We start from the raw sequence: 24,193 nt of genomic DNA on the forward strand, positions 1-24,193 counted from the left end.
TATGCTAATATTAAGTATTGTAAATTAAAAATACTGCAGTTAAATTGCCATTTCACTTGAAAGGAAAGTTTGTGACTCTAGTGGAGGTGAAAGAGCCAACATTTCTTCTCTACTTGTGCAGGAATATGTTTTGGGTAAGTCAATTATGGAAATTGGGCTATGCAGCAGTCAGTTTGCAAACAGCAGTAAAATAGTTAACCATGAACAGATGATCTGGTCAGTTCCATTTAATTAAAAACTGAATTGTGGCTATGGAGAAGTTTATAATTCAGTTGAATATGCCATTATTGCACATAATGTCATGGGGAATAAATATCACTAAATATATTTGGCAGTCAGGAGACTATCCTCCATGAGAAATACTTGCCAAAAAGCTCTTAATAGATCTGGGATGATTAACAAGATGTACTGAGTGAAATTAAGCTTTGACCATAACATGCATTGATTTCTGCTGAATTGATAAACTCTATAAAATATTTGTTTTCTTAGGTTGTGGACGAATACAAGCGGAGGAAGCAAGAAATAGAAAATTTGTCTGATGAGCTAAATAGAAAGAAGAGTGAATTAGAAAACTATAAGCTGAATATCTCTCAGGTCGTTGGAGCAATACTTTCTTTGACAACTCCGTTAATGTTGATTTGGATTTTTTTTAAGTGTTTCTACAAACTGTCAGTGTGAGCCAATGTCCTTTTAACTTTTCTTCTCTCTGTAGGTAAAAGAAAGATGGTTAAATCCCTTGAAACAGCTTGTTGAACAAATTAACGAGAAATTTAGCGAGTATTTCCGCTCAATGCAGTGTGCAGGTGAAGTTGACCTCCACACAGACAATGAGGTAAGACTTTGTATGTTGAGATTGATATGCCAATAATGCAAGTAATACTACTTGTCCAGTGGTTCAACCCTCAAGTGAGTTATAAGTTCCTTCCTTCACCCCAGATGTAGACTGTTACTGGTAAGATTTATAAAATTAACTGGACTTGCAATATCCTAAGAAGTGCCTGCCATTTTTGTTGTTAATCTTTTGTTCATTCCCCCTTGTTGGAGTTGAGGAATTGTTCCCTAAATGTACAATTGCTTATTTTGTGGACACAGCCCAGTGCATCACAGACACCAGCCTCCCCTTCTTGGACTCTGTCTTTACCTCTTGTTGTCTTGGTGAAGCAGCCAGCATAATCAAAGACCCCACCCACCTGGGACATTCTCTCTTCTCTCCTCTTCCATCGGGTAGAAGATACAGGAGCCTGAGGGCATGTACCACCAGACTTAAGGACAGCTTCTACCCCACTGTGATAAGACTATTGAACAGTTCCCTTATACAATGAGATGGACTATGACCTTGCGATCTACCTTGTTGTGACCTTGCACCTTATTGCACTGCACTTTCTCTGTAGCTGTGACACTTTATACTGTTATTGTTTTTACCTGTACGATCGGTACACAAGACAAGTTTTTCACTGTACCTTGGTACAAGTGACAATAATAAACCAATACCAATACTCCTGTGACTTGCTGATATAATATGGCACAGCAGTAGTCTTGCTGCTTCTTTAGTTCCTCTGGTGTTTTTTTTCCCTGTCTTTCCTGTTAATGCAACTACTGATAGGCGTTGGCCCAAATCATACACGACACCCATGTCTTGAATATGCTCCCGTACTAGTCCTGTGGTTGCACTGATCTTTTTTAGCTAAGGCTCCCTCAGCCACAGCAAACCAGTGAAGCAGAGTGGATTTTGAGCAGTCACTAATCCTCAGGAATTTGAGGGTTTGCTCTTGAACTGTTTTGTCCTTCAGGCAAGCCTTTTCAGTACAGACAGTTAGAAACAGTTGAAATACATATAATTTAAAAAAAAATTTAACTAAAAATCAATTTAGTTAAAAAAAAATACAGCAAACTCTGTAAATTAATTAAAAATATACAGAGAAAGAAACAAAAATCTTCACTTGCTTTGTACCCACTGACTGCCAAGCATGCTTAATAGGTCTGCTCTAGACACACCATTCATCCTGGCATGAAGCTGAGGGGACAGAAGTGAAGCGCGGCTGGGTTCTCAGTTTAGGGTGATTCACAACTGCCTCGGTGTTCAGTGGCGACACCCAGCACAGGCACATAGTCATTCGACCCCCCATGTGTTCAATACTTCCCTACTGCACTGTGGGTTCAGAAACTGTGAACTTTTTGACCCACAGGAGGAACGTAAATGATCCAGTTATTATGTTCTCTACACATTGCTGAAGCCTCAGTGTAGTCATTTTCTGCTGCAATTCTTGTCTACTTGAATGAGGGATGTTTTTAAATTGATGGATGTTAACTTGAATGCCCACTGCTATTTAAATTCAATTTGATGAACTTAACCATTGCTTTCACTGAGCAGGGGAAGTCCTTGTGTATTTAACCACAATGTTTCATACCCACAGTCATCAGCTGAGTCAGTTGGAAAGTTAATACCTTAAAGTAATGAGATGAGTCACTGACCAAATAATAAATGCCTAAATGATCAAACAAACTTGATAAGAAGTTAAATAAAAGTGGGAGTAGGCCAAGTAGCTCCATGAATCTACTCCACCATTCAGTAAGATTGTGGCTGATCCTTTAACTTGAGTTCCCTTCACTGCCCATTTACTGCATCCCTTGAATTCCTTCTAAATCTAAGCTTTGAATACACTCCTGAGGCAGAGAATTCCAATGGTTTACAATCCTTCTTTCAGCCCTAATTGACTGACTCCTCATCCTGTGGAAACAGCCTCTCAACATCTCCCCTGTAGATGCCCCTCCAGATCCTCTGCATTACCATCAGATCGCTTGACTTTCAATCTCGATTGAATATAGGGCAATCTTAATCTCTCAAAGACTGACTAAATTTTTCATTCCTATGTGTACTCTCTCCTCCACAGGAGGAATATGACAAGTATGGTATCCGAATCCGAGTGAAGTTTCGCAGCAGCACTCAGCTACATGAACTCACCCAACATCACCAGAGTGGTGGGGAGCGAAGCGTTTCTACAATGCTTTATCTGATGGCACTGCAGGAATTAAACAGATGCCCCTTTCGTGTTGTAGATGAAATAAATCAGGTACTTCTATCAGTGCAACTTTTATTTCTACTTCCTTTTAGTGAGGGAAATTATTTCAATGTTTAGATTGCAGTGCAAAAGAAATAAATCATTGCATTTTACTGCACGGGAGACCATTCATCTCATAATGACTGTGCTAAACATTTTAATTTTCTTAATTTGTGGGTGAATACTGGCTAGGATAACTTGGTTTCTCTTCTTCAAAGTAGGGTAATAGGAACTTTACTTCCACCTAAGAGGGCTTGCAGGGTCTCAGTTTAATGCCAATCTGGTCCAACGGTTCAGTACTTCCTCAATCCTGCAAAGGTGTGATGATGAGATTTTGTGCGCTGAAATCTCTGGAGTGGTACAGCTGACACAATGGAAACGTTTTTCTCAAAAGTAATTGTCTCCCTTTGCATGAATTAAGTATCCTGACATAGGAAATTGTTGGAATAACTGTGGCAGAAGGGCTGACCTTTTTTTTTGATGATTGCAGGGAATGGATCCCACCAATGAGAGGAGGGTGTTTGAAATGGTGGTGCGTGCTGCTTGCAAGGAAAACACCTCTCAGTATTTTTTTATCACACCCAAGGTATATTGGCTAAACTTGTACTTAAGTTGTGCAGTTCTTCTGTTTGAAATTTATGGACAGTTTTGATATCATACAATTTTCAGGAATAGAATCTTGCACTGGGGAATTTGAAATCACTGCACTAATTTAAACAGGAATATTTGTTCACTGCTACCAGAAGGATTATTACAAAACATAAAATAATGATATTTGATTGAATTTAACAAGTGTGAGATTAAAAGGAATTATATATTTTCAACCTCCTCTTGCAAGACTATAAGTGTGCCTTTGCTTATTACACTCATGCTCTTTGGTTTCCCACAGCTGTTGCAGAACTTAACCTATGCTGACAACATGACAGTGCTGTGTGTTTACAATGGGCCACACATGCTGCCCCCAGGCAAGTGGAACCTGAAGGCTTTCCTCAGGCGGCGACGAAGAGTACAGGTGCATAACTGAGAAACTGTGGACTTTTCCCTGATCAGGTCAATCATGTTTACAGGCAAACAGGTTGCCTCTTTTGGTAACTCAGGGCTATTTTTCTAACTACTAGTACTATCAAGCTTTGCCTTTTTAAAAAAACTGATCGTGCTTTTGGAGACTGGGTGGTGGAGGGGATTTTGAGGAAATCTAAATGCCACATTGTCTGTGCCTGACTTTTGAAATGAGAGACAGTGGTATGCAGTTATCAGACTGTTGATATCCATCGTGACCCTGGAGAATGTGCGTGTTCAGGGACTTAATGCTCAGACTGTGGAATGCTTGTTGCATAGACAGAAATTACAAGATATTTCTGCTGCAGCAATATAACTTGATGTACACTTTTTGCTAAACATCATTGTCACATGGATATCTACCCATGCATTTGTATTCAATGCTTTGATCCCAGTGTGTCTTGACCCTAACAGGACTACTGTACAGAGTTGTAAAGAGTAAATGGGAGTCAGAGTTTCTCTCTCAGTAAAGGTAGATTACTCCCTTAAGGATTGCTGGTTAATATTCCTGGATATGAACATCTGCTGTGGCTTCATTAGCAAATGTTATGAAGCAAATTGCCAGTAAAATGCTGCTGGGTGTCCCTATCCAGTACTGCCTGATTAATTTATTATGACACTTGGATCAGTGTGGAATGAGGACATGCAAAATCATTCCCCCTTTTTAGGAAAGAGTGTACATTCTTCAAATGCATCTTTTTTTAAGTTGTGCCTACCAGTTAGAAAATAAGTAATCAAGGTGATCTTGGGTAACAGAGCAGCTCCCTGTAAACAGCAGCAAATTAGCTTATTTTAAATAAATAAATTGAATCCACATTCTAGTATAGACAGAAGTGGTTTCACTCTCAAATCAGAACTGTGCTGTACACATAATTCATGAGCACGGCAGGAGAAAGTAATTTGCATGTTCCAGTCAGGATGCATATTACATAGGAAGGGAATAATATTGCCAATTATTGCCTATTTAAATAGGGTATCAGGAAGATAATCTGTTATAGATTTAGCCAGTACTCAAGTATTGCTACACTGGCAACTTGTCAAATTATGTGCCTAGCACAATTTTTTTATATATAAGGCTCACCAAGTGTCCTGCCTGCCCATGAAACCACTTGACTGGGAGGGTTGTAGCTAAGTCTCCCTTAATTCATCCACTAGAACATGGTGTGGTACTGTGGGCAAGGCCAACATCCTGGCCTTCAATAATGCTGTGGGACATACTGTTTAAAAAAAAATGTAGTTTTAATCTACTTGTTGACATAACTCAGATTTGGGAAGGGTGTGGAGTTTGAAGAGTTATCTATTTAAAATGCTGGTGCTTGCCTTATTTTTGTAAGTAATGGAAATCACAGAATATTTAGTGTTCTATTGTTGCAGATGTTTTTACTAATGTGTTCCACAACTTTTACCATTATAATTCGCTAACATGCACCTTTTTAATGAAAAAAGACATAATTCCACTTGTTTAGATGTCTGCCCATTAGTCCTTACCTGTCTCTTCCCAGTCTACCTTTGCTCTCCCTGTTACTCCTGTCTTGATCCAATAATGCCTTTTGAGAAAGGCCAAGCAGTGCCATATTTATACCTTCAAATACTCCTAAAAGGGGGATATCTGGGATGTGATTCTGGAATCTGCCATTTTTGGCTTCATTGGAACTGAACCCATTTAATTATTGAATTTCCTTCACATTAGCTTTTTGTGATATATCTGGAAATTTGTATATTATTTTCCCCTTGTGCATTTTCGTAAAATTCCCATTGAAGACTTTTTGGTGTTGGAACTTTGTTTTTGAGAACTCATAATATTGTTTTGATACTTCTAATGTCCATTCATGTTAGTTTGTTTTAAAAGAAAAGATTTACCCTTTGAAATAGTATGTCTTTGTATGAAGTGAAATAAATAACTTTTATTTTTACAAAGTCTGTCATTTTTGAGTTCAGTTGAGCCATTTCATGCATCAATATCTTTAGGGCCTAGTCAGCGCTAGAATACTTTTTAAAAATAACACAGTCCAAATTTTGAAATGAATGACAAATAAACATTGCTCATCGTGCATTCCGTTCACTCACAAACCTACAGTAGACTTTCTGCTGGAGCTTGCACTGATTAGAAATCAAATTCGCTACAGCCTGCTCTGGAGGGGATCTGGCATTTGTGTAATGTTCTTGCCGGGTTGCATTAATGTGGTCTGCAGGTGTGAGATGACAGAATTCTGGACCTGATAGACAATACTGGTGAGAAGACAAGCTGCCGTATGAAGATGTGGAAATACCATTGAGTGAACTTGCTGAACTTGAGCAGGATAATGGTGGAACAACTAAATATCAATGAACAAGATATGAAGTGGACTGACCTAGCCTTATAAAACTTGCAGGAAAATACCTCATCTGCAGAAAGCCAATTACTGACAGCATTGGTACCAGCGTGGCAACAAGGTTTATTTCTATATTTTTTCCAAAAGACAGGTGCCAGAATTTGCTTGCATGTGAAGGTTTACAGCAAGCTTTATGTCCACACCAGTGAAGTGATATTACAGTCGTGTACATCAAAGCAAAAATATACAACCTCAGTAATAGTATGTATGGACAATTAAATGCTGAATGAAAGAATGGAAAGTCTTATAATCATTGATTTTTACCCAATAAAGAACAAAGTTTGTACTCATCAAAAAAAATTGCCAGACTGAGACTGAATAACCATCTCTGAAACATCCAGACTCTGCTTCAGTTCCAGTAGTTAGTTCAATGCTAAAGCCTGTACAGAATGCAGAATAACAAAAGATTGGATTGAGTGATGAGGCAAATAGAGCATCTTTTAAAAAGAAATCTATTTAAGTTTCATAAAATCTCCAATAATTTGAAGCTAGAAAAAAAATGGAACACCATACTTTTAAAAGTAAATTTTCACTGTCAAGGAATTTGGAGTGATCAAAACTTGATAAGATTTATTCACAGTAGAATAGATGAGCCCTAATTTATTTTTGTGAGTTCAGTATCTGTCACGTAATTGCAGCAATCCTCGCACAGTCTCTCGTGATTATCAGTAATGAGTTTCTCAGTGAGATATTTGATAAGGTGAAACTTCTGGGCCGTATCTGCACTGCATGTGTGGATTGACACATCTCATTCCTACCACAGTGTCTAAGGACATTAAAATTAACAATGAAACACTTTGTGAAAGTTCAGTTTTATAAAAATTAGCTGTCGCTCACAGGTAGCATTCTTGTCTTGGAAGATTGAATGTTACAAGTCCTGCTCCAGAGACTTCAGCAGAAAACTTCACACTGGCTCTCCTGCTGCAGCGGTCAGGTATGCCACCTTTTGGACATGACATCAAACCAAGTCCCTGCCTGTCTTGGAGACACTTGGAGGTTCTACCTAGTGTTCTGGCCAATATCAGTGATGCAAACAACAACAGTAATACAAACAATCTGCTGGAGAAATTCAGCAGGTCAAACAGTATCAATGGGGGGGGGGTGGAATGTGGAGGGGGGCACAGTGGGGAAGGAATTGTTGATGTTTCAATGCTGTGTGAGAGCTTGTTGTGTGGACATTTACCGCATTCTGACTATACTTCAAATGTAATTTAGTGGGTGTAAAACACCCTGGAAGTTGTAGAAATGCAAACCTTTAATGGACAGTCCAATTTAATGCTTTTTAGTGTCACTATTTACACTGAAATTGGCTGCCACATGCAAATAAGCCTTGTGACCTAGACCTTTTAGCAGAACCCCAAAAGCTACTTTGTAAGTTTCATGGATATATGGTTTATATGGTTCCAATATTTTTGAACAGTATTGCTCAAGAAATAGGCCATTCAGCCATTCATTTCTATTCTGCTATTCAACTGAAGCATGGCCATAGCTGAGGGGTCTCTGGATTTGTTTGAGAATCTCTGGCAACTTGTCAAAGATTCCAGGGAGACTTTAGAACTCTGCAGGTGAAAGTGCTGCCAATCCTAATGAAACTGGTGGCACTTTTGACACAGCAGGTAGTGCTGCTGCCTCTCAGCTCCAGAGATCAGGATTCAATAACCGACCTTTGGCACTGAGTGTGTGGTGTTTGCGCACTCTCCCTTTGAATTCTTAGATTTCCCCTCAGGTGCTCCAGTTTCCACCCACGTCCCAAAGATGTGCAGGTCGGTAGATTAATTGGCTATTTCTTGTGGTGAGCCATTTCTCAGAGTGTACACATAAGTGATAGGGTCTGATGAGAGTTGTGGGGAGAATAAGTTACAGGGAAAATTGGTGGGGGAATGGAATTGCTAACAGAGCCAGCATAAACTCGATGGGCTGAATGGCCTCCTTTGTCATAAAGAAATATGAAAATGACATTGGCACTCAAAGTAAGGGCAGTGGAGACTTCCTAGTGGCTTTGGGCTGGGAGAGAGATGAGGCGATCTTTCAATGATTGACAGATGCTTGAACACATACCCATTGGTTTGCAGCCTACAGTAGATGGTGGAGCCCACATTGAGCAGATTTGTTGCAAGCGCTGTGTATGGTAGAGGACAGTAGCTACAAGTGATGCAACAATGCAATCTTCTGAGACATGATTGCTGGAGAGGTTTTTCTGTGCTGTACTAAATTACATACTTTTTGTATGAGTGATGTAAAATCCAACTTTTTAATTCAGTTAAAGGTTTATATTTGCCAAATGGAAATCGAGGCCAGTCGTTATTTTGAGTCTAATTGAGAGTGAGGAGGCTGGATGGTAAGGGAAGAAAGTCAATTGTGTTATTCATAGGTGTTTGATGCTTGTTAAAATTAAATTTCAGAAAAGCAATTCTTGCACAATTACAAAGGATTTACATTTGAATGGTGCATTTAAAAGCTTTACTTGCAGCAATTTCACATTCATGAATATTATTTAGTTTAGATGAGAGACCCAGATTATATAAGAACATAAGAAATAGGAGCAGGAGTAGGTCATCTAGCCCATCGAGCCTGCTCTGCCATTCAATAAGATTGTGGCTGATCTAAATGTATCTTAAATATATTTAACAAGGTAGCTTCTACTGCTTCCCTGGGCAGAGAATTCCACAGATTCACTGCTCTCTGGGAAAAGCAGTTCCTCCTCATCCTCGCCTTAAATCTATTCCCCTGAATCTTGAGGTTATGTCCCCTAGTTCTAGTCTCACCTACCAGTGGAAACAACTTTCTTGCCTCTATCTTATCCTTTTTATAATTTTGTACGTTTTTATCCCTCTCATTCTTCTGAGTCTCAGGCGACTAGATCTGTCCTCATAGGCTTAACCCCCTCACCTCCAGAATTAACCTGGTGAACCTCCTCTGCACTGCCTCCAAAGTCAGTATATCTTTTCTCAAGTAAGGTGACCAGAAATACACACTTTACTCCAAGTGCAGCCTCACCAGTAGCCTGTACAGTTGCAGCATAATACACTTGAAAAATATTCCTTTGGTCCAAAATACTGCCACTGATTTTGTGGCACCTATGATGAGGCACCGTGTTTCTGGGCAAACAATGTCCTTATTCTGTGAAGCTCGACCTGAGCAGATGTAGTGGTCTGTGTCAGTGCCAAGACTGGCACAAAATGGATGAGCCCTTCTACACGTTGCATTTATATACGGGAGCCCATACAGCATGTCGCACTCCACCCTGGCTGTGTGCATGAATCTGGTGTTGGCCCTGTGCCTAGCTGAAGCCTGCTTTCAGAGGAGGTTCGATCATCTAAATACAAAATTTCCCAAGTGTAACATGGCTAATCAGTAACTCACCTTGTTTCCACAGATGATGTTAAGTGATATTTAGTTGGGCACATGAACAGGCAGAGAATGGAGGGATATAGACCATGTGCAGGCAGGCGGGATTAGTTTGGATTGGCATCGTGGTCAGCACAGACAGCATGGGCCAAAGGGCCTGTTCCTGTGCTGTACTGTTCTATATTCATATCATAGCACTTGTTGCCTGCCAAACAGAAACCAATCTCAGTCATGAAATTTTCAATTTGTACCCCCAACCACTAAACTTTTTAAAAGTTTCCAAGTTCCACCACAATATCAAAATATTGTGGATGTTGTTGATCCGAAATAAAAACTGAAAATGCCAGAAATGCCCAGCAGACCAAACAGCATCTTCCAAGGGAGCAACAGATGAAGATTTAGTTTGACCATTCAGATGCTTAAGTGTTAGCTATATTTCTTACTCCACAGTTGCTGCTTAGGACTTTCAGCTCTCTATTTTCAGTACAATTTTCACTGTGTTCCTGCTTATCACCCTCCAGTTTGTCTCCACCTTCACCCTCCCCTCCACCACCAGGCTCCATCTGCCCCTTTTTCCTTCTCTGCTTCCACCTATTAAGTATTAGGCAATGAACCTGGTCAGGTGAAAGTCCTCTTGGTGGGCGAGCATTTGGCGGATAGTGACCACAACTCCCTGACCTTTAGCATAGCGATGGACAAAGATAGGAGCAGACATAATGGGAAAGTATTTAATTGGGGGGGAGGACAAATTATGATGGTATTAGGCAAGAACTTGGGAGCGTAAACTGGGAACAGATGTTCTCTGGTAAAAGCACCGCAGAAATGTAGGGGTTGTTTAGGGAACACTTACACAGGATTCTAGATAGGTTTGTCCCACTGAGACAAGGAAACGATGGCAGGGTGAAGGAACCATTTTTAATAACAGAGGTGGAAGGTTTAGTCAAGAGGAAGAAGGAAGCAAAAATCAGACAGGGCTCTTGAGAGTTGTAAGGTTGCCATGAAGGAGCTTAAGAAGGGACTTAGGAGAGCTAGAAGGGGACATGAGAAGGCCTTGGCAAGTAGGGTTAAGGAAAACCCTAAGATGTTCTACTCGTATGTGAGGAACAAGAGGATGACTAGGGTGAGGGTAGGACCGCTCAGGGATAAGGGGGGGGAAAATGTGTCTGGAGACGAAGGAGATAGGGGAGGTCCTAAATTAATATTTTGCTTTAGTGTTCACCAGGGAGAGGGACTTGGACAAATGTGAGGTTAGCATAGAACAGGCAAATGTGTTGGAGCATGTCGAGGTTAAGAAAGAAGCAGTGTTGGAGCTACTAAAATGCATTAGGATAGATAAATCCCCAGGGTTGGACAGGATATACCCCAGGTTACTGTGGGAAGTGAGGTAAGAGACTGATGGAGCGTTAACGATGATCTTTGCGTCCTCCTTGGCCACGTTGTTCCATTGTTTGAGAAAGGTAAAAGGGATAATCCCGGGAATTATAGACTAGTGAGTCTTACATCAATGGTGGACAAACTATTGGAGAGAATTCTTAGGTACAGAATTTATGAGCATTTGGAGCAGCATAGTCTTATTAGGAATAGTCAATGTGGCATTGTGAAGGGCAGGTTGTGCCTCATGAGCCTAATAGAGTTTTTTGAGGAAGTAACAAGACAAATTGATGAAGGTAGTGTGGTGGATGTGGTATACATGGATTTTAGCAAGGCATTTGACAAGGTTCCCCATGGAAAGTTCATTCAGAAAGTCATGAGGTATGGGATCCATGGAAAATTGGCTGTGTGGATTTGAAATTGGCTTGCCCACAGAAGGCAGAGGGTGGTTGCAGAAAGGGAGTATTCGACCTGGAGTTCGGTGGCTAGTGGTGTTCTGCAGGGATTTGTTCTGGGACCCCTGCTCTTTGTGATTTTTATAAATGATTTGGATGAGGAAGTGGAAGGATGGTTTGGAAGTTTGTAAATGACATGAAGGTTGGTGGTGTAGTAGATAGTGAAGAAGGTTGTCATAGGTTGCAATGGGATTTAGACAGGATGCAGAACTGGGCAGAGAAGTGGCAGATGGAGTTCAATCCAGAGAACTGTGAAGTGATACACTTTGGAAGAATGAACTTGAAGGCAGAGTACATGGTTAATGGCTGGATTCTTAGCAATGTGGAGGAACAGTGGTATCTTGGGGTCCAAGTACATAGATCACTCAAAGTTGCTGCACAAGTGGATAGGGCGGTTAAGAAGGTGTACAGTGTGCTGGCCTTCATTAGCCGGGGGATTGAGTTCAAGAGCCGAGAGGTAATGTCTATGAGTCTGGTTGGACTACCCTTGGAATATTGTGTTCAGTTCTGGTCACCACATTGTAGGAAGGATGTGGAAGCTTTGGAGAGGGTGCAGAGGAGAGTCACAAGGATGCTACCTGGGTTGGAGATCATGTCTTATGAGGAAAGGTTGATCAAGTTAGGGCTTTTCTCTTTGGAGCGACGGAGGATGAGAGGAGACTTGATAGAGGTGTATAAGACTACGAGAGGCATAGACAGAGTGGACAGTCAGCGTCTTTTCCCCAGGGTGGCAATGGCCAATACTAGAGGTCACCTGTTTAAGGGGCATGGAGGAAAGTTCAGGGGAGATGTCAGAGGTAGGTTTTTTTTACACAGAGTGGTGGGTGCCTGGAATGCACTGTTGGGGTGGTGGTAGGGGCCGATACGTTAGGGTCATTTAAGAGACTATTAGATAGGCACATGGACGAAAGAAAAATAGAGGGTTATGGGAGGTGAAGAAGAGAGGGAGATAGATTGAATATGGATGAAGTTTATATAGGTCAGCACAGCATTGTGGGCCGAAAGGCCTGTACTGTGCTGTACTATTCTATCACCCACCTGCCACTGTTTCTCAACTCCACCCTTCCCCTCCCACATCTGGCTCCTTCTGCCCATCATCCCTCACCCCTCCTTGGTCCCATCACCCACCGGCCCTCGCCTCACCCCTCCCTCTCTCCTCTTTAAACTGGTTATCTCCCCTCTCCACTCTCAGTCCTGATGCAGGGTCTCAACCCAAAGCGTCAACAATTCTTTTCCCCCCACAGATGCTGCTCGACCCGCCGTTTGTTATTAGCTTCTACAAAGAGACCACTCCAAATTGGACCATATTAAGACTTTAACCCTAACTCCTACCCTGCCGTAAAACGTAGAACAAGAACTCCTTAATTGAATGCTATTGTTTTAATATAAATATAGTAAGCCTGAACTATGCCTGCAAGAATAGCTAAGCACATTATTTTTAAAGTTGTGCTTAACTTACACCACACCTGCTACATAAATTATTTCCAAGGATGTAGCCACAGAATGTTGATAGCAGGAGATATAGCAACACACAGCAACAATGCAAAGTTTTAAAATTTATCTTGATTATAATTCCCTTCATTCAGACTACTAATCCAGAAGTCTGGACTAGCAATCCAAGTTCAATTACCACCAAAGCTGCTGTGGCATTTAAATTCAGTTAATAATGCTGCATTTCAATAAAAATAGTCATCAATAATGATCACAAAGTGATTGGTTTGTTGTTAAAACCCATCTGGTTCACATTGTCCTTCAGGAAAGGAAATTTGCCACCCTTACAGGGTTTGGTTTATGTGTCGCTGGACCCACTAAGGTAGTTGACTCAGAAATGGCCTCTCAAACTACTCAGTTCAATTAGAGAGTGACAATAAACGCTGGTCTTGCCTGCGTCAGCCAGATCCTGAAAAATGAATTTAATACATAAAAAAAATTAAAATCTTCTTTAAAATTGAATTCAAGATCAATCAGTAGAGCAGGTGGCTGTTTAGCTCGTGTGTGAGCTCTGTGAAAGAACTCTCCAATTAGTTCCACTCCCCTGATATTTTCCTGATAATACAACAGATTTTTCATTTTCAAGTATTTATCTGTTTTCGCTTTTGTCAGTAACTATTGAATCGGCCTCCAGTGGCGTTTGGGCAGGGTGCAACATATCTTATGGTTAGGATTCCGATCTCTCTATTGCTTTGCCTATCATGTTAAATCTCTGTCCTCAGATTACTGACCCTCACGCAATGGAATGTGTTTTTTCTTATTTACTCATTCAATTTTTTTTCATTTTGAAAACTTTTAATGAATATCTCATTAACCTCAATTCCAACTGAGCATTTCAAACTTCCAGTTCCCATTCTCCTGGCATTGTTACACCTGATATTGTGGGCCAATAAAAGATATTAAATCTTTTCCTGTGGAACCTGGAGCCCAACCCCCAGAATACACATCACAATTGGCATCCACCACCCACCTTTAAATCAACACCAGAAACCTAGCTTTGACCTGCCCCCAATGAGGTGACGGAGCTTGGCATTGGTCCTTTAGTAACTACCCTTTGAAAAATACATCTCTGGCTATAAAATATCATAGGTTATGAATGGCACTACATAAATGCAAGTCCTTTTCATTATGTACAGGCTGCCTGTGGAGATGAAACAAGACACCAGCAGCTCACTTGCAAAAGGTTACTGCAGTTTAGTTCAAGTTGGAACTGTTTTAGGATTTGCAGTGTGTTGCAATAACTGGCAAGCGATTAAATGTTCCTACAGTAACAGCAGCTGTTGCCTGCATAACAAAAAGAGTAATTTGATTGCTACATTTTAGCTTTCAATTTCCAGTAAAGCAACAGATGCATTAATATTTCCCAGAGTGCTTTACAGGAGATCTTTGGTTCCCTTTCCAAAGTGAGCATCTAAAAAGGAGAACAGAAGCAAAGAGGTTTGGGTAGGGAATTCCAGAAGATCAGCCCGGGCAGCTGAAAGCACGGCTGTCAAAGGTGAGGGGATTAATTCTGGGGATACGCAAGGGACCCCAGAAGACTGCAAGGTTGGTGCTGATTCCAGGGGTTGCCAAAGCAAAAACTACAGCACATTTAGGGGTGGTGTGGATTGTAAGTGGGCCTTAATGCATGTTTGGACACAGGAAGCAGATTTTTGAGCCAGTTTGCAGAGCTGAGAATTTTGGAGTCACATCTGGGATAGTCTAAAGGGCACAAATAGATGGATGAGGTTTTCAGCGACAGAGGGGGAGGGGGGAGTGGGGGGTGGTGTGTTGGGGGGAGATGGGCAATGTTAAAGTGTTGGTCTTGGTGATGATGCAAATTATTCTATATTTCTACATGTGCTCAGAAGCTCACCATGGTGTCAAACACAGCACAAAGATCATTAACCACCTGACTCAGCCTCCGACACCTCCCAAGACAGCAAAGTCATCACTAGCTAGGGAACAGAGCTGCCATAGAGAATAAAGACAGTGGCTTTAGTCTTGCCTTTATTTAGTTGGCAAAATTTCTACTCATCCTACACTGGATATCAGATAAGCAGCCTGCAAAATTTAGAGATTATGATTCAGAGAGGTGTGATTTTAAAATGATTTGAAAAGGCTTTCAGTTAAAAAAAAACTGAGCTGAACTGAAATTCTACTCATTTTTTTAAGTAATGATACAGATATACCGGCACTGAAGCACAGTGGGATTTTATATGGCTGTCAAGATAATGTGCAATCTAAAGCAATCATCCATCCTTCAGTCCTCTTCATCCTTAGTCCTCTTTTCACATCTCGTCTCCTCACTCAATGGATATTTATTTATCCAGTAATAAATGGCGCTCATTCTCAAAAGCTGAATTTCGTTCTGAAATTTTACTCAGTTTCTAAGAATACAAATTGCAAGTTGATGGCAGGAAAGCTAAACGCAATATAAAATCCAGCCCAGGCAACACATACGTGGTACATATTGTTCCCCATACATTCACACTCAGACATGGGTACCATACAGTACAAGGTATACAGTGTAAACTAAAACAGAGGTAGATTTTCTGGCAATTCTTTTCAAAAAAGTTTTCCAATGCTGCAGAATTTTAAGTCATTTTCTCCTCTTTCCTGAATTCCCAAATATTGGAATCACCAGCCATTTTAAGGCACAACTTAATACAGTCAGATCAACCACAATCTGCTCCCAGCTAGATACACAAATTGCAAAACCATTGGCCTGAGACCCACTGCAGTATTCTACCTGTGATTCACCCACCTCCCTCTTTTAAGTTGGTTCTCCCCATGACTTGATGGCAAAGAGCAGAATCAGTAGTGGTTTACGTAGCCCTAAGAGTCTCCCAACACTGTTTAACTCAGGTGGCATGCTGTTTGAGAAAGTGTGCAGAGTAAATCTTCACACCAGCTAATGGTGCAGGAATAGAAGAGTGCACGCAGAGGACCCATTCCAAACTCCACTGAAGAAGTACTAGACGTGGTGAAGATCCATTGCAGAGCGATGCTATTACACGTCTCAAAGCAAAATTAATTCGGCAGCCAAATTTTTATGCTAGCAAGCATAGACCCCAAAGAGAAACTGCTCCGTAATTCTGAAGACCACAACACCAAGATGCAGCAAGAGCAAGTGTCTAGACGGACAGTAGAGAGTCCTGTGTGGGGGGCTGTGCGTCTACCTGGCTGGTTCGAGGTCTGTAGCCAGGGAGGAGACGACTCTCCTCCGTGCTCTCTGTAGCATGCTGGACTGGAAGTTAGAGTGCCGCCTGGCATGCTTGCTCAAATGGTCACTCCTCATGAAACGCTTCTCACACAAGGGGCACTTGAACTTTTTCTCGCCTGTGTGGGTCCTGTAGTGCCGTGTTAGCTCGTCGGAACGGGAAAATTTTTTACAGCAGCCGGACCATGTACAAGGAAAGGGCTTCTCTCCTGCAGAGGTCAAAGAGAACATTTTAATGATACTGTCAACGTCCATGATATCTCACTTCCCATTAAGACTCCCAGGAGCTCAGCTTGCCTTTAGCTACCTACCTTGGTTTAGTAGTACTAGTTTGAGCATCTGATATTCACAGAGCTGACCCACACTGCCCTAAAATCTTGGAACTCAGAATTTATTGGTGCCTGGCCCTTCAGCCGAGGCTCCAGATATTGATATTCCCTCTCAACCTTTAAGGCACTTGTTAATACCTGCCTCTTGGAACTAACTTTTGGCTATCTCTCCTAATGTCACTTTAGGGGGCTTGGTGTTAAATATTATTTGATAACGCTCCTGTGAACTGTTGCCATGGTGCTATTTAAATGCAGGTGTTTTTGACTGTAGCTAACTATGTGTTTCCTATGTGTCATCTTCTCTCTTTAGGCAGTCCCTCCCACCTGAAGATGAGCTGCTTCCAGTTCTGGTTCTGTGGGGTCTAAGGTGGCTGATGAGGTCAATGTGAGAGCCACAGACTTTTCCATGGATGGAGCAGGAGGATGGGGAAAATTTGTGAAGTGGTGTGTTCCTTTATGCAGGACTTCTGTGCGTTCCTAATGCATAAACAATGCATTATATATGCTTTGATGCAATGAGAGATGTTGCCTCAAGAAGGCAACATCCATCATCAAAGATCCCCACCATCCGGGCCATGCCATCTTCTCACAGCCACCATTGGGTAGGAGGTACAAAAGCCTGAAGTCCCACACCACCAGGTTCAAGAACAGCTACTTCCCTTCTTGAACAACCTGCACAACCCTAATCACTACCTCAGTATAGCAACACCATGACCACTTTCCACTACTATGGACTTTGAATTTTTTGTTCTAATTGTGTTCTTTCTTGTAAAAATTGTATATAATTTATATTTTTCTTGTGAATGATGCATATACAATGCTATGTGCTTGTGATGCTGCTGCAAGTAAGTTTTTCATTGTACCTGTGCAGACATGTACTTGTGTGTATGACAATAAATTCAAATTTGAAACTTTGACTTTGACTCAAGATTCTCAACACCATCCCAACTGTTCCTTCTCCACCGTGAATGGTCATGGGCCAAAGATTCCCAGGAGTCAGGTTGCAATTTTTTTCCAAGGAGCCTTTGAGCACACCCTTGAATCCTTTCCTCTGTGTGCCCAGTAATCTCTTCCTGTGACAGAATTCAAAGAAGAGTGGCTGTTTCAGGAGTCTGATGTCAGGCGTGCAGACGGCAAGGAACATCCAACAGAGCTGGCTAAATGTAACTAGTGCTTCAATACTGAGGGTATTCACCCAGGAGAATTTTAGTGCAGAGACACTGTTGGTGGTACCTTCCAGTGTTGAGGTACCTGCTGAAGTTAATCTGAGTATCACAAGCATGTAGATGAGCAGGGATCACTACTGCTCAGTAGACTGTGAATGTTGTGCCAGATCTGACATCTTGATCTTCAAATATCCTCTTCCTCAATCACAAGAACGCAGGAGCAGGAGTAGGCCACTCGGCCCCTCAAGCCTTCTCTGCCATTCAATATGATCATGGCTAATCTGGCAAAGGCCTCATCTCCTCTTCTGTTCCAATTCCACATAACCCTCAATTCCCTGATCTTTCAAAAAAAATTATCTACCTCCTCATTAAATACCTCCAGTTATCTGGCCTCCACAATATTCTGGGCCACAGAGTTCCAGAGAATCACTATGCATCTCAGTTTTAAATGACTGTCCCCTTATTTTGCAACTCTGTCCCCCTGTTTGAGACTCTCCCATCAATGGAAACATTTCAACATCTACCCTGCCTCCTTAGGATCTTATGTTTCAATATGTTTCATAACCCCTTATTCTTCTAAACAACAAAGAATACAGAATTGACCAAAGACCGTGCTGGCAGATTGAATTTCATAAATCAATGTCTGCCTTTGCTGAAAGATAACTCCCACATCTTCCACGTGCAGTCAATCACTCCAAAGGCAGAATGTGTCCAGATCGTCAGGATCTCAACTGCATTTATATAGTGCCTTCAGTGTTTTAAAATGTCTTCACAGGTACATTATCAGGTAAAATTTGGCACCAAACCACATAAAAACAAGTGAGCAAAAGAATGGTCAAAGGAATAGGTTTTATGGAGTATTACTAAGAAATCTTTAGGCTGCCTATATATTCACCTATCCCTCTGTAGTAATGTCCTGGAGCACTGTGCTCAGTAGAACAGAAATATAGAAAATACATGGAGTTTCTTGAAAGAATCAATAACTCAACTCAGACCCCAACACCCTAAAGGAACAAGCAAGAAACTGGAGGAACTCAGTGAGTCAGGCGGCATCTGTGAAGGGAAATGGACAAAGTTTCCGGTCAAGACCCTTCATCTGGACTGGTTCCACCATCTGCAGTCTCTTGTGACTCCCTAAAGCAGGTATCTACATCCACAGCATATTGTCACAAGCTCTTCAGTCACTCAAGTTGAGTGAGTGAGATCACGCCCACTTCTACAGCTGAAGGTTATGCCCAGACACATCCACCCTCCACAGTAACAGGAACCCCCCCAAAGTGTAATCCACCACACAGTTCTTCAAGGTCAGCACTGACTGAAAACTACAAGTGTCAACATTTAAAAGGCACTTGGACAGGTACATGGATAGGAAAAATGGCCCAAACGCTAGTGAATAGGACGAGCTTAGATGGGCACCTTGGTCAACATGGACGAGTTGGACCGAAGTTGTGCTGTATTACTCTGTATTTCTCTCTTTCTCAATCCTGAAAGGCCTCGAACATTGATTGTTGACAGTTTCTCTTTCCTCAGATGCTGCCTGACCTGCTAAGTGTTTTCAGCATCTTTGGTTTTTATTATGCAATTCTCCACCAATTTAGTGCGGAATCATTTCCAGGCTTGTACTTTGCACCTTCTGCATTTCTTTAAGTTGCATCACTTTCCACAAAACAGATGAGACAGTTTCTGGTGTCAGAAAGTGAATAAACAAAAGAAGTAAAGGGGAGAGGAGAAGAAATGTTTTTAAAGGACTTCGGCTCCCATAGCATCCTTTATAACCAGGGGACATCTCAAAGCACTTTACAACCAATGGAGTCCTTCCGAAGTGTTGTACTTTCGAAAGCATGGTAGCCAATTTGTATACAGTAAGTTCCTGCGAACAGCAATGAAATGATGACCAGATAATCTGTTTTAATAAAGTTGACTAAGGGATATTGAGGCTACCTCAAAGAAGAACTATGAGATCTTTTTACATCCAGCTTAGTTATCAAAGGGCCTTGGTTTAAAGTCTAATGCTAAGTACAGGTCTGTAACTGTGCAGCACTCCCTCAGTACTGCACTGGGGTGCCCGTTCACATTTTTGTTGTCAGTTCTTTGCGGAGAGAGTTGGTGCCTGCATAGGAAGTGGTTTCATCAGTGTAACTTTCTAAAGTGGATTGGATAAGTAGTCGAAAAAAAAGAAAATTGCTGGGTTTTACTGGGAAAAGGCGGGGGGTGAGGGGTGGGGGGAGGTTTAACCGGATAACCTTTTAAAGACCTTGCCGCCCCTTCTCAGTTCACCAATCACCTCGGACTCCTGCCTCACCCCTCCCCGCCTCTTCATACTGGCCACCTCGTCTCCACTCTCAGGTGCAGGGCTTCGACGCGAAACGTCGATATTTCTCTTTCCTCCCACAGATGCTGCTCGACCCGCTGAGTTCCTCCAGCAGATTTTTGCTAACCTTTTCAGGAGCCTGACTTCCCTTCTTATGATATATTGATGACTTATTCTTATGAGATTAACTTGTCTGCGTCCTGTATACTGTTTACTTTGAGCTTCACGCCAGGAATTTCAGAATAAACTAATATAATAATATATATGTATATAATAAACTAAGCTGAATCTTATGAAATACAAGTTGATGAAAGACGGTTTCAAAGAACAGATGGATTCTGCTCCGCTTTCATTAGCTACTCTGTACTCGACTGAGGTAGAAGTGTCTCCCCAGTCAGAGCAGTCGGTCCGCTTTCACTAATTTCCAACTCACAGTCAATGCTCTTACCTCCTTAAGCGACAGAGGGTGAACATTTCTTGCTTATTATTTGGGCTCCTGTTTGCAGGATCTTGCTGTCTACAACCCGCCTACTTTGGGACGTCCCGCAAAGGCTGTAATGCAAAGCAAGGCATAAAAAGAGACTAACCAGTGTGCGTTCTCAGATGCGCCTTCAAGTGAGAAGACTTCCCGTAGACCTTGGCGCATCCAGTGTACGGACACTCGTGTCGCTGGCTGGAGAGATTTTTCACTTGCCCCGTTGCGCCACGCAGCGGAATAGCGGGCGTGAAGTGCGCTTCCCGGCGCTGCGCTACGGCGCAGTGATCGTGGCTGGACCCCACCTGCGAGAGTGGATTGCACTTGCTTAGGTCGGCCAGGATTCTGGCCATGTTCAGGAGGGAACCACAGCCGTCCCGGGATCCCCTCGTCTCCTCTTCGGCCAAGCCCTGCCCAGGAGACTGGTGCACCACAGGGCGACTAGAGATAGAAACTAGGCACTCGGCGGCAAGGTAATCGATATAAGCAACTGCAGACATCACTCCCAGAACTGTCAGTCTCTCACAGATCTTTCTTTTTTTTAAAATCACGCTTTAAAGGATGAAATCTGCTCCTGTCAGGGCTGCTCCCTGTGTAACCCGGCAAACACGTGGCGTGCAACTGTTGCAGAATTGTTTTAAACAATCAAACCATTATGAAATTTATCTCAGAAACTTCAAAGCTTCCAGTTTACTTTTTTTTGCACAGCTTGAGTTGCAAACTGTCCTTCGAGGATGAAAATTGCAAACTAGATACAATGTGTATCCCTTTTTTCCTACTTAATCAGCAATCAATAAACTGATTGATTATCCGTATAAATCCCGATTATCTTTATTCTGCCGTCTTGCAGAATTACTTGTATTGCAGATGGGTATGAGATTAACCTCAGCTCAGATTTAGACTAACATAGTACGCACTTCCAACACCCGAATCCACGATGTCCCGAGTGGGTGGCGAATTTCGCAATGTAACCAAAACCCGGATTCCCGCCTCTGCCCCGCCCCTGAATACATCACAAGGCAAGCCGCTCCTGATTGGACGCATTGCGTTCCATTCACTGGCGTTCCAACACTGCCGTTCCAACACTGCCCACCCCGTCCATTCATATTTTGACAGAGCGACCTGACCTTGAACATTGATCAGATGGTTCAGATAGAGTCCCACGACTAATCCTTGTGCTTCAAGTTGTTGAGTTCAATCTTTAAAGAGGAAATACTCATTTATTTGTATTTAAGATTTGTATTTAATATTTAAGAAAATTCGTTTTTGCCTCACCTGCTTTTAAAATCGATACCTTTGCTTTCAGATCTTTGGACACAATCCCGTTTTCCCCCCACCGGAATTTCACTGCAGCTCCATGTTGTGCACTGTTCCACTATTTTACCACTATTTGCCGCCATGCCTTAAACTGTCTGGGTTCCAGTCTCTGAATTCCTTCCCTAATCCTTCCCAACTTTTTTTTTCATTTAAATAGGATAAGATATCTTTATTAGTCACATGTACATCGAAACACACAGTGAAGTAAATCTTTTGCGTAGAGTGTTCTGGGAGCAGCCCGTAAGTGTCGCCATGCTTCCGGCACCAACATAGCATGCCCACAACTTCCTAACCCGTACGTCTTTGGAATGTGGGAGGAAACCGGAGCACCCGGAGGAAACCCACACAGACACGGAGAGAACGTATCAGCTCCTTAAAGACAGTGACTGGAATTGAACCCGGGTTGCTGGCGCTATATTAGCGTTATGCTAACCGCTACACTACCGTGCCTGCCCTTCCCCTTTTTGAGGCTACTCCTTCCCCCTTTTAGTCACCTACCCAAAGCTGCTTTGGAAAATCAGAATAACTCATTGAGTCATACAGCATGGAAACGGGCCCTTCGGCCCAACTGGTCCATGCCAACCGAGATTCCCATCTAAACTAGTACCATTTGGCCACATTGGTCCCATATCCCTCTAAACCTTTCCTATCCACGTACCTGTCCAAGTGTCTTTTAAATGTTGTTAATGTGCCTGCCTCAACCACTTCCTCTGGTAGCTCATTCCATATATGGATCACTCACTGGGTGAAAAGTTTTCCCCTCAGATTCCTATTAAATCTCTCCCCCCTCACTTTAAACCCCTCTAGTTCTTGATTCCCAACCCTGAGTAAAAGACAGTGTGCATTCACCCTCATAATTTTATACACCTCTATAAGATGACCTCTCATTCTCCTATGCTCTGATGAAAGTAGTCCCAACCTGCTCAACCTCTCTCCATAACTCAGTCCCTCAAGTCCTGGCAACATCCTCGTAAATCTCTTCTGTACTCTTTCCAGTTTAATGGCATCTTTCCTATAGCAGGGTGACCAAAGTTGAACACAATGTTCCAAATGCGGCCTCACCAACATTTTGTACAACTGCAACATAGCATACCAACGTCTATACTCAATGCCCTGATTGATGAAGGCGTGCCAAAAGCCTTCTTCACCACCCTGTCTACCTATGATGGCACTTTCAGGGAACCATATACTTGTATTCCTAGGTCACTCTTTTCTACAACTCTCCCCAGGGCCCTACCATTCACTGTACAGATGTTGGAAATCTGAAGCAAAAATAGAAAATGCTGGAAGCATTCAACAGGTCAGGTAACATCTGTGGAAAGAGAAACAGTCACCATTTCTGGTTAAAGATCCTTGATCAGCACAATACAGCCTTCTGAGATTAGATGTTAAATTCTGTCTGATTTTGTCCCTTGGGATGTTTTATTATGTAAAAACTATATGAATACAGATTACCACTCCTTTTGCTATTCAGTGAGATAATTATACTTCCTCCTAATTCTGCCTTTCATTCCAGTATTATCATTGTTGGGGTAGAGCTGACTATTGGATGATAATCCTCCAAAAGTATTACTTGCAGCAAAAGGACTTGGATCATTTACACATGATCTTGGCTTTCAAGGCTATCTTCAGGCAACATGAAGATGGAAACGTGAGAACTTGCAGATAATTGAATGGGACAAGTAAGTGTGTTTAAATGATTGTTAGTTCAGGCAAGTTGTATAGATGTAATTTAGGACGTAAGAAATAGGAGCATGATTAGGTCATTTGGCCCTTCAAGCCTGCTCCTCCATTGAACAAGATCATGACTGATCTTCCATCTGAGCACCATTTTGCTGCACTGATAAGAACATAAGATATAGAAGCAGGAACAGGCCATTAATAAGAGCCATTAACAGGAGCCAGGATAAAGCAGGGGGGGAAGAATGGAATAGGGGATGTTAGTTAGGAGTATTGAAGTAGGGAGGGAGGAGACGTGTGGAGCACTATACAGTTCCTCCCCACGTGACGGCAGAGTTCCATTCCTGTGAACTGTTCCTAACCCAGACAGTTTGCAAGTTGGAAATGTGGCCATGCACTGAGCTCCCACACGGCAGAAGATGCCTGCAGCCCCACGGCAGCTGGCAAATCCATCCCGCCGGTCTCCCAAAAATTTGTTCATAGGTATGTTTGTACATTAGTCGGGCCTTAGTAAGCTGGGGAGTGTTGTGACCAGAGAGGCACTGAAGCTGGTGACAT

General features: G+C 42.1%; 2 protein-coding genes across 3 annotated transcripts in view; one reads left to right on the forward strand and one right to left on the reverse strand.

The window, feature by feature from the left end:
* smc5 (structural maintenance of chromosomes 5) overlaps nucleotides 1-18,081 on the forward strand; it is a 56,159-nt gene extending 38,078 nt beyond the window's left edge. Inside the window, 6 exon segments of the mRNA XM_052019211.1 lie at nucleotides 490-594; nucleotides 713-832; nucleotides 2,892-3,071; nucleotides 3,550-3,645; nucleotides 3,949-4,071; nucleotides 16,997-18,081. Of these exon segments, the coding sequence (XP_051875171.1) occupies nucleotides 490-594; nucleotides 713-832; nucleotides 2,892-3,071; nucleotides 3,550-3,645; nucleotides 3,949-4,071; nucleotides 16,997-17,014 (642 nt within the window). The 3' untranslated portion in view covers nucleotides 17,015-18,081.
* LOC127572250 (Krueppel-like factor 9) lies at nucleotides 590-21,589 on the reverse strand. 2 transcript variants are annotated; one of them, XM_052019218.1, is made up of 3 exons: nucleotides 20,751-21,589; nucleotides 16,317-16,566; nucleotides 590-706 (listed from the first exon to the last, which is right to left on the reverse strand). In XM_052019218.1, the coding sequence occupies exons 1-3, from the start codon at nucleotides 21,136-21,138 to the stop codon at nucleotides 691-693; spliced, it is 654 nt and encodes a 217-aa protein (XP_051875178.1). In that variant the 5' UTR covers nucleotides 21,139-21,589; the 3' UTR covers nucleotides 590-690. The 2 variants fall into 2 exon arrangements, with proteins under 2 accessions (XP_051875178.1, XP_051875179.1); XM_052019219.1 differs by lacking the exon at nucleotides 590-706 and adding an exon at nucleotides 4,080-6,870.
* Between the last annotated feature and the right edge of the window lie 2,604 nt (nucleotides 21,590-24,193).

The sequence above is a fragment of the Pristis pectinata genome, chromosome 7, assembly GCF_009764475.1.
Source record: "Pristis pectinata isolate sPriPec2 chromosome 7, sPriPec2.1.pri, whole genome shotgun sequence".
NCBI lineage: Eukaryota > Metazoa > Chordata > Chondrichthyes > Rhinopristiformes > Pristidae > Pristis > Pristis pectinata.

What these genes read in the sequence shown, in the direction of transcription:
- LOC127572250 (XM_052019218.1), bottom strand. Translation starts at nt 21,138, where the DNA reads ATGTCTGCAGTTGCTTATATCGATTACCTTGCCGCCGAGTGCCTAGTT. An exon ending in GCATCTGAGAACGCACACTG is followed by an intron (nt 16,567 to 20,750) that starts GTTAGTCTCTTT and finishes TGACCTCTGCAG; the next exon opens with GAGAGAAGCCCTTTCCTTGT.